At 41.3% G+C, this 19,314-nt stretch overlaps 1 protein-coding gene across 1 annotated transcript in view; it reads right to left on the reverse strand.

Moving 5' to 3' along the window:
• The window catches only part of LOC135241237 (low-density lipoprotein receptor-related protein 1B-like), a 457,371-nt gene that overhangs the window by 197,566 nt on the left and 240,491 nt on the right, over nucleotides 1–19,314 (reverse strand). Inside the window, exons 23-26 of the mRNA XM_064311460.1 lie at nucleotides 13,207–13,407; nucleotides 5,491–5,736; nucleotides 3,739–3,936; nucleotides 2,815–3,019 (exon numbers count right to left, since the gene is read on the reverse strand). Coding sequence (XP_064167530.1) covers nucleotides 2,815–3,019; nucleotides 3,739–3,936; nucleotides 5,491–5,736; nucleotides 13,207–13,407 — 850 coding nt within the window. The remainder of the gene's footprint in view (nucleotides 1–2,814; nucleotides 3,020–3,738; nucleotides 3,937–5,490; nucleotides 5,737–13,206; nucleotides 13,408–19,314) is intronic.

The raw sequence follows: 19,314 nt of genomic DNA on the forward strand, positions 1-19,314 counted from the left end.
ATACTGTACTATACTCAAATAACATGCAGAATTAACATAAAAAATGTATTTCTGTTTCACAGTACATGAGGAAATATCCAAATTATTATTATTGCCACTTTCAGATATTGCTATACATTATTTAAAAAATATATATATTTCAGTATTCTTAATTTCTATAAGAACAGAAAAAACTTGAGAGGACAGAAAAGAGAGATGCTATGAGAAAGCCAATCATATATGAATATCATCATGGACTGAGGGCATATTTTTAGTTAAGTATGTGTTACAATAGCCATGTATTTTGCCATTGAAATTTAGTGCACATTGGGCATGGTCTGTAATGGCTAACAAGCATTCTCTGACATTCTCAAGACATTGCAGCCCAGGATGAACAGCATGGTTATATTTCCTCCCTGTTGTGATGTACAATGTTGTCACCACGTTGTTTTCTGAAGCCAAAATACAAAACTGTACCCAAGCCTGAAACCAATCAAAAGTGACAACAAAGCAATATTGCAGGATTTATCCTCAAGTCAATGATGTTGTTCATTGGATCAGACCCTCAAACCAATATTCCAGTCGTGTGAGTAAGTGAAATTAATTAGATCAAATGAATGCCAGCCAATCACAGTCAACATTCGCGTGTAGCTCTTCAGACATTATGGGTTCACTGCAGCATTCCTTCAGGTTGGAGATGAGCACAGGATCTTCTTGAGACTTTCCGTATTTCCCAGATGTAGATCGAGCTATTCTAATCCTGACTGTTGCGTGCTTTAAACACCACCTATAGGATACTACAGTTGTGTGCATTATAAAACGTGCTGCTGACCAGATTTTATGAGAAAATAAGGGCTGTTCATACAGAAAAATAATCAAACTGCACAACCCTTTATAGCAGGGCTGCCCAGTGTTATCCGAAAAGGGGCTGATTTGGGTGCAGATTTTTGTTTTTTTCCCAGCACTACAACACCGGATTCAAGTAATTAACTAATCGTGGTCGTCAGAATCAGGTGTCTTAGCGCTTGGCCAAAATAAAATCTGCAACCACACTTAACCCATATGTAGCCTACTTTCACCTACTTTTTTATGTTCAACTGACATAAAAAATATTTTGTTGCATTGAAAACAATTAGAAAATACACTGTATATGGTGTTACTCTCTCACAACTGTTCTTCCATTAAATTGTCATTTTAAAAGATAATTGATGTTCACACAATGAATATTTCACCCCATTATTAATTTGAACAAATGGCTGTGCGTTACACCAACTCAAAATGTAGTCAAGTAATTTTTTAAGAACATCATTGTCATTTAGAGACTGAAACAATTATGGAATTACCGATAATTTAATTTACCTTTGCTCAATAGCTTTTATTCTTTATTCTGTTGATTGACAGACAAAGACTTGCACTTTTCAAATTGCAAATCCACATGTCATCATTGAAGTGCCTGAGCTGGGGCCAGGCAGTATTAACCGGGTACCTGATATATACTAATAATTGAATAATTATATTCAGTCACAAGTCAACAAACTATAGCAAATAAAGAAAAAATTATGTGATGAGAGGTATACAGAACAAAACGAAAAATGCTTAAATGTGCACATTTAATAGATATGTAATTTGCTATGAAAAAAACAATCTTAAATGTACAATTATTTTAGTCTTAATTATTTTAATACATATCCTCACAATGCGAGTGTTGTCTCACAGCAGAAGGCCAAATACTTTCTCTGTGTAACATGCATAGAAAGCAGCACACTCTAAGTGTTCTGAACAGGATAAAAAGCCATAGTTTGAAGCAGATAAACAAGCATTTATCTAACCACTTATATTTAACTGTGATGATTACTGTATTTACGTGAATGTCATGTTGCTGTGCCTGTTATGTCTTAAGGCGCATGAATGCGTACATTCATAAACTACACCAACCCATAGATCCTGTAATTTAGTTACATTCTGGTGAAAAAATACTTTCCCGCATCAAGAAGGATGTTTTGTTTGGAATCCATTATTCATTGATTTATAGATTTTGGACATCACAATTAGAAATTAATTGTGACTGTGTCTCACTACGTTATTCCTCATAAAAGGGGAGAAAGGAATGGGATTGTGAGTGTGTGTGTGTGTGTGTGCACATGTGAGATAGTGTGTGTATGTGTGTGAGTGTGGTCATGCATGCACGTGTGTGTGTGTGTGGGCATTAGGGTTGGGCCGATGTAAAAAATTTGAAACCGGTTAATATTAAGCCAAATACCAGACCGGACTGGTAATACCGAATTCTACCACTAGGCTAAGGTGTCCCTTTACTGAGAAATAATGCCCACCCTTGGACCAATCAGAATCGAGTAGCCTATTTAGTCAAGCCGTTGTATAATGAAATTGGATCTCCTTGTTGCCGGCCTCGGCACTAAATTGCGAATGGCCTGTCGATCTTTTTTTTTTTGCACTCAGACCCTAGTGGCTCCGTTTATAAACAAACATAATATTATGTTAATCACGTCGTCATGTTGTTTATTACTAATGCAATACAAGTTTGATTTAGCGCCGTCGGCACAGGTTGCCGATGTAGGCTACTTTTTAACTTGCCAGTAGGCTACGTCTCATAATGACAAATGCCGGTTCATTCGGTTCGCATAAAATCAAACCGGTTTAAGCTCGTACACCGGACCGGACCGGACTGGCAAAACCGGAAACCGACCCAACGCTAGTGGGCATATGTGTGTGTGCATGCACGCACATGTGTGTGTACATGTGTGCGCAAGTGTGCGCATGTGTGCGTGTGTGTGCATGTGTGCGCACGTGTGTGTGTCTATGGGAGTAAAAACGCACCCATATCCGGGATCCAGGGCGATGGCTCGTGGGTGTTCCATGCCCCCGGCGATCAGGGTGGTGCGCATGTCTCCGTTCAGCTTGGCCACCTCGATCTGATCCAGATTGCTGTCGATCCAGTAAAGGTTCCCCGCTATCCAGTCCACAGCCAGCCCCTCTGGCGTAGCCAAGCCATGCTGCACCACCACTTCAATCCCCGTCACACCTGCAATGGAACCCATGACTTAGATATTAAAGATCCGGCAGGTTAAAAGCAAGGCAGGCAGGTATCTGGAAGGTAAAATCTTATAACGCTGGTGGAGTCACAACCACCAGAGGCCATGCAGCACAGCTTGGAGAACAATCTATGTGGAATAGCTGTTTGGGTGTAACGATACTCAAAATTCAAGATTCAAAATGGCTTTTGATTTAGAGGGCATAAATCAATTCAATTTCTGATTCTTTACGGACAGCTACACTATTGTCACACCAATGACTCAAGACCAATACTTAGTACTTACATTGAAAACTACTTGGAAAAACTAAGCTGATTGTAAGAAGAGACAATGGCATGGTAGTAAAATTAAGCAGAAAACTGGCTCTCTAAAACTAAAATATTTAGCGAAGCAGGCCAGCTGACAAATCATTTCCTATTAGCAGCGATGATCTGAGGAATCAATGTGGTGAGGGAAAAGATTCAGTAGCCAGTCAGATTGAGAGGATGATTGTGCAGAGGCCAATTAGATACAGAGGATGATTATGCAGAGGCCAATCGGATACAGAGGATGATTATGCACAGTTCTCTGGGAATTTCACCAAGGTGTTGTATGGTGTGTTTGAAACAGTAAGAGATGAAAGGAATCCATCTTCACTGATGGCACCAGATTATGGATCAGTCAGGACTTTGCATGGATTTAGAGCATTTTAGCGCCTTTATTCCAATACCTCCGGTTTCAGAAAGCTTTCCTCTGTAGATCTTATCTTCAACGACATCGGTCCAATAGAGCTGGCTTTGCATGAAGTGGAAGTCTAAGGCGATGGTGTTCCTCAGGCCAGGGACGAGAAGACTGTAGTCTCGTCTGTGAAGATCGATCCTCCGGATCTCGTGGCGAATGGAAAATATGATAAAAGCCTCAAATGGATCTGACAGAGAAACAGATAAATAACAAACATGGAAAAAAACCTAGAGGCATAAATCAGATTCAGAGTTTTTTATATACTTCACTTACTGAGCTGGAACGGCAGGAGGTACAAATAGAAAACAAATTTGTACAGGTCAAACGTTTAGTCATGTCCATGTACAGCTTAAATGAATATCAAACACGATTCCTTATGAATAAAAGAAAAGCAGAATCTACTTTGATTGTACAACTTCTTTAGTTCAAAGGAACAGTACTTGGCACTCGTTTAATACACTGATGCTTATTGAAAGGCCACTAAGCCAACTTATGTATAATCTTAGAAGTCTAGTCCTGCACAACATAAACAACTGCCCTGAAAGCAATGCTTGTTCTATCTCTAAAGAAATATATTTGAAAATAAAAAATAAGCGAATAAACACTGTGAATTCTATGTAGGGGGACCAGTTTATCTAGGTCACGTGACACAAAATAGTTTTAACTTGCATTACCATCTGAATCTCCATCAGGTACTATAAGCCTTGGATTGTCACAAGCACCTGACTAATAATAAAATCAGTGATCAGTTGTGACCCTCATAAAAGGGATTAGTTGAGGTAACACACAGGAAGAGGAAGAAATATGACATGAACCGAATGTCAAACTCGAAAAAAGTTTGAGGGACCAGATGCAACACTACCCTGTGCACCAACGGAGTCAATTTACTTCAGCACGGTCTGCAACAAATTACAGAATCCCTGAAAGCAAAGGTGAAAATATCTGCCTTTTGACAAATTTACAGTAAGCACCACCAAAGAACGACAGGACTGTTAAACAACTAACAGTGATCAAATTTAATCAAAGTTTAAAACTTGCATTAGTATTTCAATTTAGTTACTTGGTTTTAGCCTTTCATTTCTTAAGACTACATTGCTGCAAACTATATTGTTGTTATGCATAATCTTATTTAACAATTTTTGTGCAGGTCATATAATTGCACTTGTGTGAAGGTCTACATCCCATTCCTTAGAAAGAAAAAAAGATACTTCTCATCACTATATGTATCTGCAGCCTGTGAGCAGTTCTATGCACTGACAGCAGCACATGATAGTGTGGAACATTCCTGTCCATCATCGTTTGTGCTTAATTAGTGGAAATTGATAAAGATTAGTGGGGAGGGGCAATGCGATAACTGACTGACAAGAAGGTTCTATGGACCTGTTCATTTGGGATGACTGAATTGCAGGAGAGAAAGCTGCCCAATATAAACCTGCGTCTCTAGTTATATGCACTGAGGGAGACTTGCTGATTGTCACATTGCCTTTGACAACTGATGGGGTTGGATGCACAGTATCAGTATGGCCTTTGGGGCGGGGGATTGTTTTTCTGTTTCTGATTTTTATCCCCAAAAAACTTATCACTGCCTATCAGAGTTAGGGCTGCCTGAACTGTCTTCCTTGGATCAGTTTAGGAATGAAAACTCCCCAGAAAATTGCTGTCAAAAGACAGTTGCTCATAAAACATGTAATCTGTCACATTTTCTTTTCTTCCTTTAAGATGGCCGTTTTATTGCTGTTACCATTGCTGTGGCAGCTCTCCCCGTCCAGGCCCAGGCTCCAGCCCTCGTAGCAGGAGCACTTGACGGTGGCTTTGTGCTGCTCGCACACCTGGCTGCACCTCAGGTGCCCGCCGCAGTAGTCCACCGCCCCGCAGTTCCTGCCGTCGGCCAGTAGGTGGAGCCCCGCTGGGCAGGAGCAGGCCACGCCCCTCCCGGGAGCCACCGCACACTGGTGACTGCACCCGCCGTTATCCGCCGAACACTCGCCTGCAGGGCACACACAAGTCAGGAGGTCACCTTGGAGCCAGACAACTGCGCAGGAGATTTAAAAAAAAAAAAAACAACCAATGAACACTCATTTCAGCGCAGGCAGTCATGTGACCAGCAGTGACAGGTGTGTCGCTGGTACCGCTAAAGTCCAGCCGCTTCAGGGGGTGAGGTGTCGCTTCAAGGACGCCGAGTTATGGTCAAAGAGGACGTTGTTCGTTTTTTTTTTTTTTTTTGTTAGCTTAAAGCAAGTTTTTTCAAAAGGTTAAAAGGGTGAAGCGCAACCCTGGCACAGAAATGATTTGTCTGAGTTTAAAATGGCAGACTTCTGGGCAGCAGCAAAGTCCATCGAGGTTGCAGTTCGGTGATCCCCTCAATAAACGAAGCACCAGAGGGGAACCGAAATTAAGGCAAAATGTCAATCCGTTCCACATGTGGCTCGGTGTTTTCCACAGAGGCCTAGCACAGGCTACATCAGAGTACCCCTGGAAAACACAGTCTAGGTGCAAGCCCCCCAGTGGCCAGAACACTGGTGTCCTGGCCACTGGGGGTGGAACAGACACCTGTTAGACGAGTTCGGCCATATAGACATGCAGGCCCCCCTGGATGGGTAAAGGACTATGTTCATTGAAAGAAAAAAAATGTTGGAAAAAAAGAAGTGTATGTGTTCATGTGTTTAAAAGATAACACTTCACAGTAGCTAGTTGGTAGTTTTTAATCTATGCCCGAGAAGGGGAGATGTAGTAATGGGATCAAACCAACAGATACATAAATAATAAATCAATACATAAGCATCAGTGGCAAACCAATACAAATGTAAACAACAAACTAATAATAGTGCAAATTATTAATCAATACATACATAAACCAAAACAACGCATATGGGAAACAAACCATCATAGATGACAATCAAATTAATAGATACACCAATGACAAAAGAATGTACACATAAATGACAAACCAATGGATGTGTCAATGACAATCCAATACATATGCATATTAAACCAAAATCACGTCAAGCAAACCAACACATACGGACACTAAACACATTATTTTTTTCCTGAACGGCACCCCATATTTTACCATTTGGCACAATGACACATTTAATTTCTGGAGAACACTGACACTCACCTCTGATTGCACCTATTAATCACGGTACACAAAAAGCTCCACGTTCACACGCAGTTACTGTGAGAATGAGACAGCTTGTGGACAAATGAACGGGCTACACCCCAGCACTAAAATGAACTATTCGAAATGGGGAAAAAAGAAAATTATTATTATCACTCATTTGAGTCTATGATCATTTTGCCATTTGTTTTTGTGCCACCCCCACAAAATAATATCATAAATGTGAACACTAAACAGCAGTTTAATGGCACAATATGTCACTATTAGGCAAACACATACCATAACTTATGGGACAGGTGGCAAGTTATTAGTAAATAAGTCTTCTAGTCTTAGTTGTCCCCAGTCTTTTAAGTGTTTTAATGAATACAGTCAATCTCTAGGGATGGGAGACTGGAACATGTAACATTATGACTGAAGAAAAGTATGTTTCTGACCATATTAAAGAAGCACTGAGTATGCCATGATCACAGGTTGGGCACTGACCTTGTCCCACACTGCGGGAGGTTTTTGCAAAAATAGTTTATGTTTTGGGTTTTCCATACGTAAAGCAGAGGAATGGTTCATTTTATTTCGAGCCAAGGAGCCAGCTGGGGAAGACGCCAGAAAGCAGAGAGCAGGGCAAGAGGCAGTGCCGCTGGTAAACGAGCATCCCTGAGGATTTTAGAAGTGTGGGGTGCTCCCAAGGGGCCGCGTGCTCTGAAGCGGACGGCAAATTAATATTTCCACGCGCTTTCGGGTGACCCCTCGTGGTGTTTCATTAACCTTTTTCGATTTGTTTTGTTTCTGTTTGTTTAGTGTTTCGTTTTTTCGTTTTGCTTGGGTTTGTACATCGTGTCCCGACACGACATGCAAAGGGAGTGGTCCAAATTCCCTCAGTTCTCTCTCTGATGTAAAACGAATGGAGAGCTGTTCTCCCTCATACCTGGTCTTCATTACAGCCAGGTCTGTGGGTGTGAGGAGGGAAAGGACCCTGGGCCTTTACTCCGCCTGATTATGCCATACCTCGCCGCTCTAACAAGAAAAGATTTCATTTTCTCCCAGGACCGTTTTGGTCCATCCCCAGTATCTGAGTAACATGCTTTTGGAGGTCACACAAGAGAATGTTCCTACTGTGCTGCCTTGAATTAACAAGACTCTGAAGGTCTCCTAATATGATCTAACTGACTGTAATCATGCCTGGGGGAGAGCGGATGCTTCAGCGCTGTAATGCTCTGATTATTTATTGCGCCAGGGCCTGGGCCTGGGGGGGCCCTGGTGTTGGGATTCTCCGGTTATCTCCAGCGCTTCCCCGCTCGCATTCGACATTTCCTCTCGAGAGCTACGAGAGGCGAGGGGCCAAGCGAAACGTCTCTGCCTGTGTTCTGCTCTCTCTCATCGAGTTCCGTTCGAGTGATGAAGCATCAAGAAATGGCAGTGCTGCCCATTTTTTATCTAAATTTGCCCTCTCAGCTTTTCAGTGTTACCTTTTGAAATTGCAAAAGGCGTGAGAACATCAAAACAAGCGAATCTGCGGGATCTTTCACTTAAACGTGAAATTGTGATTGATGGCCAAAGTAATCCGAATCACACAAACCCCCGCATCTAAAGCGTGTGCCTGTCCGTCCCCTCCCCTCCCCTCCCCCACCCCTCTCTCTATCTCTCCCTCCCTCCCTCCTTCCTTCCCTCTCTCACTCCCTCCCTCCTGCCCTCTCTCTCTCACTTCCTCCCTCTGCCTCCCAGAGTGGCACAGCACCATGGGCATCTCTCCAGTTGCCATGATTATTCACTCCTTGGGAACCAGCCCTCATCAACCACCGACTCTGTGGGCAGTCCGTGAATGAGCCTGAAGCCGCAGCCCAGCACACTAGCAAAGCTAGCTGCCGTACACCCCACTCTACGCACACGCTACCCGCAGTTCTTCTATCCACCGCTAGACTGACGCAGAGAGAAACACCTGTGGCTCCGCGTGACCCCAGGCCTCCCAACCCCCTGCACTGTGTCCTGCACACCCCCCCCCCACCCCCCGCCCGCCTCCTACCCCCACCTCACTGAACTTCCTCTCCTCACCCCTCCCGTATACACACCCATGCGTTAGCCTCGAAGCTAACCGTACCAGCTGTCCGCCTCGTCTGTGCCTCCCTCTCCGACGGTGCTCACGACCGCTTTGCGACTGCTCGGCCGTAGCCGTGCCTCCACATGAACACAAAACCGATTTCCAAACAATCAGCTGGGACTTCCTTTCTTACGCTGGTTAAATCCCAACGTTAATATTCCAAACACTAGTGCCTGCCAGACACGGGCATCGATGAGAATTCAAATACAGTACTTAGACTTGCAAATGGTTTCTAAAAAGATATGATTAAAACCCAATTTAAGATAACTGTGGTCCACTCACTAATAGCCATTTTATTCAGTATTTTAATATTATGAAAGAAATTCTTTGTGAACAGCCTACAGCGGGTAGAATGATCTCAGAGCGGGTTACATCCTTCATGTTCCTTTTTTGACAAAACACACTCAATGAGACAAAAAGAATGGACTATTACAGCAGACAGTAGAAAAGATAATGTAGGTAATTCACGGTTGCTACCCACCTCTCTCTCTCTCTCTCTATCTCTCTCTCTCACACACACACACACACACAAAAACGCCCTGCTAGAACTCTGTACCCACCCTGCCCTGCTAGAACTATGTACCCACCCTGCCCTGCTAGATCTCTGTACCCATCCTGCCCTGCTAGAACTCTGTACCCATCCTGCCCTGCTAGAACTCTGTACCCATCCTGCCCTGCTAGAACTCTGTACCCATCCTGCCCTGCTAGAACTCTGTACCCATCCTGCCCTGCTAGAATTCTGTACCAGCCCTGCCCTGCTGGAACTGTACCCACCCTGCCCTTCTGAAACTGTACCTGCCCTGCCCTGCTGGAACTGTACCCATCCTGCCCTGCTGGAAGTGTGCGGGGCTCTGGATTGATACATAATAATAAAATCATAACATGGCCAAATGTTCTATTGATATAAACATATCAATGTATGCCATGACTGCCTTTATCTGTTTGGTTTTTTAAATGCAGTTTTAGACCAGGCACTTCTTCCCTTTGGAATAAATAAAATAACAGCAGACACTAATGTGCATTCTCACACAGAAGGGCCCTGATGTTGGAAGTATTTACGTTTTTTTTTACTCACGTTGAAATTACTTAACATTCTAATGAGGAGCAGACACCAGAGAAAGGCTTCCTTTGTTAGCTCTGTGCAGCAGCTATGCATAAATGTTCGGGGAGATATATGCTGGAGAAACAATCTTGCATTCCTTTTGCAAGATTTTTAAATTTAGTATGAACTAAATGACTGCAGCATAAGTGTAGTCAAACCCAATGAAAGGCAGTTAATTGGATGTCTGCCATATTGATGTGGCGAGGCTTGTATTCGCCAGCCCTCTGCATCCCTAACGTTTGGCCATTTGCCCCTCAATCCCCTGGGGACCCAGGCTGAACTCTTGCTGAAGGTCGCAGGTCCTTCAAAGGGGCCCACACACGGTTTGACCTCAAAAGCGCCTGGAGTGAGTCCAAGCAACACAACGGCTCCCAGCCAGTAGGAATTACATTATCAACCGTATCTAAAGTGTGTGCTTCCACTTATCATACAAGTTTACATTATCTACAGTCTCTAAAGTGTGTACTTTCACTTATCATATGGGTTTACATTATCTACAGTCTCTAAAGTGTGTACTTTCACTTATCATATGGGTTTACATTATCTACAGTCTCTAAAGTGTGTACTTTCACTTATCATATGGGTTTACATTATCTACAGTCTCTAAAGTGTGTGCTTCCACTTATCATACAAGTTTACATTATCTACAGTCTCTAACGTGTGTACTTTCACTTATCATATGGGTTTACATTATCTACAGTCTCTAAAGTGTGTACTTTCACTTATCATATGGGTTTACATTATCTACAGTCTCTAAAGTGTGTGATTCACTTATCATACACGTTTACATTATTTACAGTCTCTAAAGTGTGTGCTTCCACTTATCATACAAGTTTACATTATCTACAGTCTCTAACGTGTGTACTTTCACTTATCATATGGGTTTACATAATCTACAGTGTCCTTTTACTTAAATTAGTTTAAAAGTGAATGAAGAAAGAACAGGATGACCAGGCTTCCCAGTTTGGCGGGGAAAATCCTGGTTTTAAAATGAGTGTCCCAGTGTCCTGACAAATATCGGGAAAGTTCTAAAATATCCTATTTTTCACCACATGCCCTGAAAATGCCCCCATTTTTCATGGCATCTAAAAAATTCAGGGAATGATTTTTTTCTGAGCTTAGAAAGACCGCACCTTGCGCCCCACTGCTAACCACGATCCAAAAATAGCGCAAACGATCGCGGCCAAATGGGAATACACAACACTGATTCATCTATGACGTTTTGGCATGTCAATCAATCACACCAACCATAGACTGCTGCTTTAACTATCCGTGGTGATAGCTGTGCCTCACAGCTGGGCCCCTCGTATTACAAACTGCAGCCGAGAGCTCTGAACAGCCCGGCCAGCTTTATCCAGACTAACAGCAAAGTGGTGCATTCAACAGCCATTTTTTTAAAACCATTTTTTTAATAATGTAATGACATTTACTGAAAAACATTGACTATGTACCGATGATCAAAGAAATGGGGACTAGAGGCTTCTAGCAGTAGTCCTGTAAAGTGCAGTAGTCCCTGGCCACAGGACCCTGGCCGCAATCATTTCTGTGCCACAAATGATTTCCAAAGCAATACCTCAAAATTATGAATGTTAATGCATGGATTATAAATTTAGACCATAGCATTATAAATGTTGAAAATGGTTTAACTTTAAAGGATGTACAGTAAAGTACTACATTAAGCATAAAGCATACTACATAAATCTGATTTCCAAAGAAATTCCTCAGCATTACAAATACTGAAAAGGGTTTCACTGTAAAGAATGTACAGTATAATAATGTATACCTCAAATTAATGCTAATGATTTCACTTTAAAGGATGTAGCGCAGGCCACTACATTAAGCATCTACATATATATCATAAAGCTATACCTTAGCTTTAGGAATACTGAAACTGATGTGACTAATTGACATACATTGTAATATTTCATAATGCATCTATGAATGATGTATAAAGCAATACCTCAGCATTAGGGCAATGACACTGAAAAAGATATCACTTCACTGGATGCATGACAGTGCACATTACACAGTACAGTAATATGCTACTAATAGGAGTAGCTAATGTTTCTTGTATTTTGAAATTACTTACCAAGCTGATAAGTAACTAGCAAAATTAATAGTTAATATTCAAATAGCTATATTAATAGTTAAATTAATTAGCAAGCTAGTGTCCTTGAATATTAATCATAAGTGTGAAAAAACTGGTGGCTTGTTACATTTTCAAACTGGCAACCATTTAAAAATAAAAAAAAACCAAAAAACTGCAATACGTGACTTCAGAAAAAACAATCCTAAAGTTGTGTATTAAAAGCAGACTTGAAAACTGTCTACTGGTAGCCTATGTTGTTCAGTGCTGTATGTGTCATTCCACAAGTAGTGTCCAGCATCTAGTGCAGCTAATGTTCAGGGAGTACAGCTGGACATCTTGGTATTGCTTCATACCATGTTTAGAGTTGCTATTGTCAAGCAATCACACCTTGTCAATGTCACATTAGGAATACAGAATGAGTTTGGCAATATTACGGTTGTCTAAACACTGTTATAGTCACGTTGTCTTTTCTGCAACTGTAAATTCATGATTTCCTTTTTGTCATCCCATAGTTTGTTCTGAAATTAAGCCTCTCTTTTGACACCACTGAATGTACTGAACATGTCATTATCCAAAAATAAGAGCTCTTAATGGACAATTGACACGCAACAAAATGTTGTGAATGGGAAAATGAATTTAACCTACTGAAAAGCAGGGAGCGCATTCCCAGAAGTCAGTCTGTGAATCACTTTCACTGATGTCCCATTAATAAATCCCGGCTCAGAAAACGGGTAGCCTACACGGAGGTCTTCAGTAATTTAAAATTGGCCTCCAGAAGTCCCTCAGTTAATTTTTACCATATCATTACTGCATTGCTGAAAGATTATAAATTCAGCCTTGTTACTTACTTAAATGCTTCCATCTATTTTTACAGCACACACAGAGTGTTTACTATATAAGGGCAATGAAAGTGTAAGTCATAACAGCAGCATAACCCAGCGCACCATGCAAAGGCATACAGCGTATTGAAATGGCCTTGCTGATTGTGTGGACTTTCTTTCGGATGTGATTTTTTTAAACGCTTCCTGACTCATGCGGGTAAAAGCGCACTCTCACCACAGTAAGGTCCCTCGTCGGAGCCATCCGCACAGTCCCTCCTCCCATTGCAGATCCTCTCCGGCGTCAGGCAGGTGGAGGTGTCATTGGCACAGGGGTATTTCGGGGGCTTGCAGACCGACGCCTTGCAATCCCGTTCGTCTGATTGGTCCTCGCAGTCACTGTCACCATCGCACACCCAGTTCCTGCTGATGCACTTCCCTATGGCCAATTACAATCAGCATATTCACTAAAGATGAATGGTATATATTCAGTGAGAGCCATAATGTTTGGGACAAAGACATTTTTTCCTCGATTCGCCTCTACTCCTAAATTTTGGATTTGTAATCAAACAAGTCACATTTGATTAAAACACACATTCTAAGCTTTTATTTATGAGTATTTTCATACACTTTAGTTTCACTATGTAGAAATGGCAGCACTTTTTATACATAGCCCCCAAATTTCAGGGCAATATAATATTTGGGACATATTAATTTTATGTAAATGAAAGTTTGGAGGCTCTATTAGGTAGTTTTTAGCAAACTTTAAGAAGTATCTAAAATCTGGTCATCCTGTTTTTGTGACGTACTAGTGATTTTCATCTTGCAGTGTAGCCTCTGTAGTTCTGTTCCTGAAATCTTCTGCAGACATCAGTCACTGACAACATCCAAACCTGCCTCCTGATGAATGTTTCTGACTTGTCAGAAAGGTGTTTGGGGTTTTTTCTTCTTAATGAAGTTCCAAACCACTGGTTTTATAAGCTTAAGTTTTGACCTGTGTCTCCGACTGTTTGAATACATTAGTGAAATCTTTTCATGCAACTAATATTTTCAGAAGGGCAGCTGATCATTTTACTTTAACCGTACCTGCACCAAGGAATCAACTGAACACACCTAACTAATTAGAAACACCAGTGAATCCATTTGTCCCAAACATTATGGTGCCCTCAAATTGGGGAACTATGTAAAAACAAGTGGTGCAATCTCGACACGGTGAAACCAAAATGCATAAAAATACCCTTTAATAAAAGCAGAGAATCGGCACTGTAACCACGTGTGCATTGTTTGATTACAAATATAAAACTGTGGCAAACAGAGCCAAATCAAGAAAAAAATGTCTTTGTCTCAAACACTATGGAGCTCACTGTATACACACCTACACATACTCTCTCCCTCTCTCTCTCTCTCACACACACACATACAAGTGCATATAGGCTTTACAGTTATTGCACAATTGTAGTTTGTATTGCTAATAAACAAACAACCATCTCATTTTGCTTTTTAAAAATTTACCATAAAATGGTAAATGCAAACTAATAGCAGCCATTTGAAGAGAATTATTATGCCATTTTAAGGAAAAGTATATTGGCATTTTCTACTATAAATGAGACATTTAGAGCACATGCAAATAATAAATAAAACACATTATCGTAAGTATTGGAGGATTCTGAAAAAGCGGTTCGTGCATCACACTGAAAAACAGACTGTCCCTGACTTCCCTTACAAACCCAAAGCCACTAAATGCATCTAAATTACACATCGATTTAAACAACACTCATCGCCAGGCTCAAAAAGGAGACAGGCATTCTAAAAGCTTATATATTTGATAAACAAGACACTGTTTGCAGCTAAACAGTGAATTGAATTTATACATTTGCAATAAGGGCATAATGTGAGAATACCTTATCTCGGGTCACGGCAGGATTAAATGTGAAATATTTAAGAATATTGATATATTCATAAAAAAATGCTGATGCATTATGGACAGCAAGTCCTTCATCAGAGCTCCGATGAAGGACTCGGTGCTTGAAATGCACCGCTGTTCTTTGGCTCAATAAACTTTCTGGAACCCCGTGGAGTTGTGGATCAAAACATTTTTCAATGTTCTTGATATTTAATATTTAAGCCTGCTGTGACCCCAGAGAAAGCATTTCTCACATTACTCCCTGGCAAAGAAAGCATCCCTGCTGTCATTCGACAACATTTCATGAAATTCAGTCCTTCCATTTAGCTTTTTTGTAACTCACACTTAAAAGCCTGACTGCAGTGAGGTCACAGGAAACAGCGTTATTGGCCAAGTGGCCACTACTGTGAGGTCACAGGAAACAGCATTTTCAGCCAAGCAGCCACTACAGTGAGGTCACAGGAAACAGCGTTATTGGCCAAGCAGTCACTACTGTGAGGTCACAGGAAACAGCGTTATTGGCCAAGCAGCCACTACAGTGAGGTCACAGGAAACAGCGTTATTGGCCAAGCAGCCACTACAGTGAGGTCACAGGAAACAGCGTTATCGGCCAAGCAGCCACTACTGCTGCGACTCAAACAGCGAGAGTGACAGTTCACTTCTCATCATTCCATCAAAAAGGCACTTCAGGCAAAGAGATTCGAATACCAAGAGGGGCGACACTCAGATCATTTTTCTGTAACCGCCTGAAGAGGGCGCTCACATAGCGGTGCCGCCATTATGGACTGAATCTGCTGAATTCTCAAGGTGATTGATCCAGTCAATAACATGAAGACTACAGATCAGCCGCGGGGAAAAGAAATGGAAAAACCTAAAACAGTGTTCAGCAATAAATTGTCAGAACTATCCAAGTACAAGTCCAGAGCTTGCCTTTTCCCAAAGATCCTAACAGGTTTTTTAAATTTATTCACAAAAGCGTAGAAGTTTGACTGGACCTGTCAAAGTGCTAGCTAGTTATCGACATGGCAGTGGCAGAAATACCATTACTTACACGCTACAACGTTAATAACGATCCCTTGTCTGTCTTTTCACAAACGATAGGCTTTAGTAATAAATTAGTATAGGTTTTTGTAGAAAAAAATCAGAATAAGACAGTGATTGCCTTTCACAGGCTCCCGGTGAAAGACTGTTCTTGTAAATTACATGCTAAAGTTAGATAACGATCAACTGAGATCAAACTGTGCTCTTGCCATTACCTGTATATAGATTTCGGTGAATACATTGCAAATTGGCGATGCATTTTTATTTTCAGCAAGACATAACGTTAACTTTACAGCAGCGGCAAAAAAAAGTCCCCGATTTTATTCTATGGGGCCGTGGACATGCTGCATAAGAAATCTGGTCACCTTACTATTTGGGTGATTTTCTAGATCTGTTTCTCCTGTCCAGTCCGTGGTTCAATAATTGCAATGTCATAAAAATGAGATTGTAATATTGGGAATTACTGATAATTTATTATTTAATAAACGCAAGTGTCAACATGAAAAGGTGAGGGTATGACACTGACCGCTAGAATCCAACAGCACAGCAACGTAAACAATCTACTTTCAGTCCAAAATGGCGGCGGCCCGGCTCAGGAGCTGGGCATAGATGTTACATTGCACAACCAATGGAGTGTCGCCTCTTGGTATTCGAATCTCTTTGCTTCAGGCTTGAAATAAAATAAAATAAATATTAATCTTTAGGAGACGCACTGGTAGAGGGCTATTTAGCAGAGATCTCACTTCAACATTTTCTTTCAGACAGTCAATTCATGTTGTCTTCCTAGACTCTCTATGAGTTCTAATGAAATAAAATGTGCAGGTTGCAGCTGGCTAAAGTAATCTGCTCTAAAGCAATGTGCAGAAGGATCAATATTGTTGTGTGACTTCAGCTCATGCCTTTACATGCATACCATTTACATACTGTTGCTAAGCGCCGGCTCCATGTCTGTTCATAATCCTATTCTTGCTATTCTCATTTTCTCAAGTCCGCCTGAGCAATAATAACCGGGAGACAACTGTGAATATGATATTTTAAATAATACCATACACCAGAACTGAGTGCTGAAAAACCCGTGTGGTACTAAAATTTTTTATTATTTTAGTTTGTTATGCAAATACAATAGCACTACATGATAAAAATGACCGTCTGTGCAGATAAACGAGGGCTGAAGGATGGTGGGCTGTGGACAGTGCCATCAGAAAACTACTACTAACCAAAAGCAGCAGATACCTTCTTCCCGGGTGAAACTGATTGGCAAGTCATCCGCAGAATTCCTACACTGAACAAACAAAAATCTGCACAAAAAGACTAAGAGAAACGCTGCCTGTGCAGTGCAACCAACACCAGTGGAACTCAAACTCGGCCCTGGAGGCCCTCTGTACAGTGCGTGCTGGTTTTTGTTCCAACCACAATTAGAATTCCATAATTTTAACAAGCTGCTAATTTTTCGTAATTAGGCGCTTATCATGTTTAGAGGGATCATATTCTTAGAGGGATTATTTACCCTCTTAAGTCACATTTTTTTCTGTCTCTCATATATGGTTTAATTATTGCTCATTCCATTTTAATTATTGCTCATTCTGCTTTAATTATTGAGTCTTGTGATGTTCTCGATAGGGGAGGTCCTTGCATAAGCCCTCTCAGGTATTTTAACCTCACTTGCACATTTTCTATTAATCACTGTACAGTTCAACTAAGCATGAATTTATATTTGTGCACAAATAAATAAATAAATAAATAATTATGCCAGAAATAGCTATGCATGCTATTAAGATAAAAGGTTGCTGAACACGTGTTCAAATTTTTTTCCCCTTAAACGTATTAGCACAATTGAAGGTTTGGCTCATTATCATGTGCTCTGTCATTCAATTCCTCATTATCCACCAAATGGTTAGTTTTAATGGCCAGGTGTCTATACCATCACCGATTAGAAGCCTACCAATTAGCTTCAGTCTTTAACATGATCAGTTAAATAATTTTTTATGCAGCTGTTCGCAATATAGCACAACAAGCATAACGGCAACATGGGACTTTTATTCTTCATGGCAAGCATAGCTATTTCTGACATAATGTGGCTTAAGAGGGTAAATAATCCCTCTGAACACGAAAAGCACCTAATTAAGATTAATTAATACCTTGTTAAAATTCTTGGATTGCAATTGTGGCTGCAACAAAAACCACCATACACACCACAAACAACTGAAGACGATGAAGAAGAACAACAGAACAAAAAAAAAAACAGAAGCACACTGAAGAGTGAGCCAGAGAGCTGGCCACCTGCTGATTACCCTGGTGGATTTCCCAGTTAATGGACTTTCTCTAGCGCCACCTATAGGCAAACAACAGACAGCCTCTGATAGAAGCAACACTAGGAGGCGGAATCAGTGGAGCATTACACTCTTCAGATCCCATTCTGTCCAATCATATGTCACCGTATTCTTCAGCAACATCTCAAACTGGTTGACTAATCAGCACTGAAAATTCTACTTTGCAAAACTGAGCTACAATTCCTGCCAAGGGCTCAGCTATCAAAACCTCTGAACAACATGCCAGCGTCTGCCTCTCGTATTCTCAAGAACCTTAGTGAGACACACGAAAACAAACTTTCAACTGAGAGCAGAGTTTTAGTGATCTCCAGGTCATAGGTGCTGCCTCTGAAATATCCGAAGGACCCATTAGTTTCCTACTTCCTGCTTGAGCCCGCTGTACGGCAAGCCCTCGACCTTGTGGTCTTCCTCCCATTTCTTCCAGTAACTCGTGCATGTGCCGGCAGATTTGCCCCGCTCAGTCCAGAATGATTCCGAACATCTCATCCATTAAAGGCATTTGATTTATCATGCCTCCCCTCCGTCCGGCGGTCAGTGATGACTGACGTTGCATTTAACTCCAGCCTGCCTGGTTGTCCTTTATTAACAGGCTATTTTGGAACCCGGCACCCTGCCACACACCTCAGCTCTGCTGCTTCTGGTCCGCTAATCCCATTTTCAAACCGTAGCTCTGACCCTGAGATTCTGCAAACACACCGCTCCACCTCTACCGTCCTGACACCCCGAGCCCAAACCAGCGCAAGTCACTTACATCAGGAGGGGAAATACAGGAAGTGAAGTGACGTGAAGTCAGTTAACTGAGACACGCATCCCAGACCAGTCATGCTTTCTCCACAGCCAACAATTAGACCTTATATCCCCCTAAAACACAGCAATTAATTTATGTCCCCTGTAGGGGACATCAGTCACTGGCCTTGACCTACTACGGTTCTTGAGATTCTCAAGATTCTACTATGCTGAAACATTCACTGCAAGGGACATACAATGCAAATAAAATAAAGAATATTTTTGAAAATATTTTAAACCGCATTAAATACGTTTTTATCATCCAAGACACTTAAAATGAATTAAA

The sequence above is a fragment of the Anguilla rostrata genome, chromosome 15 (assembly GCF_018555375.3).
Source record: "Anguilla rostrata isolate EN2019 chromosome 15, ASM1855537v3, whole genome shotgun sequence".
Taxonomy (NCBI): domain Eukaryota; kingdom Metazoa; phylum Chordata; class Actinopteri; order Anguilliformes; family Anguillidae; genus Anguilla; species Anguilla rostrata.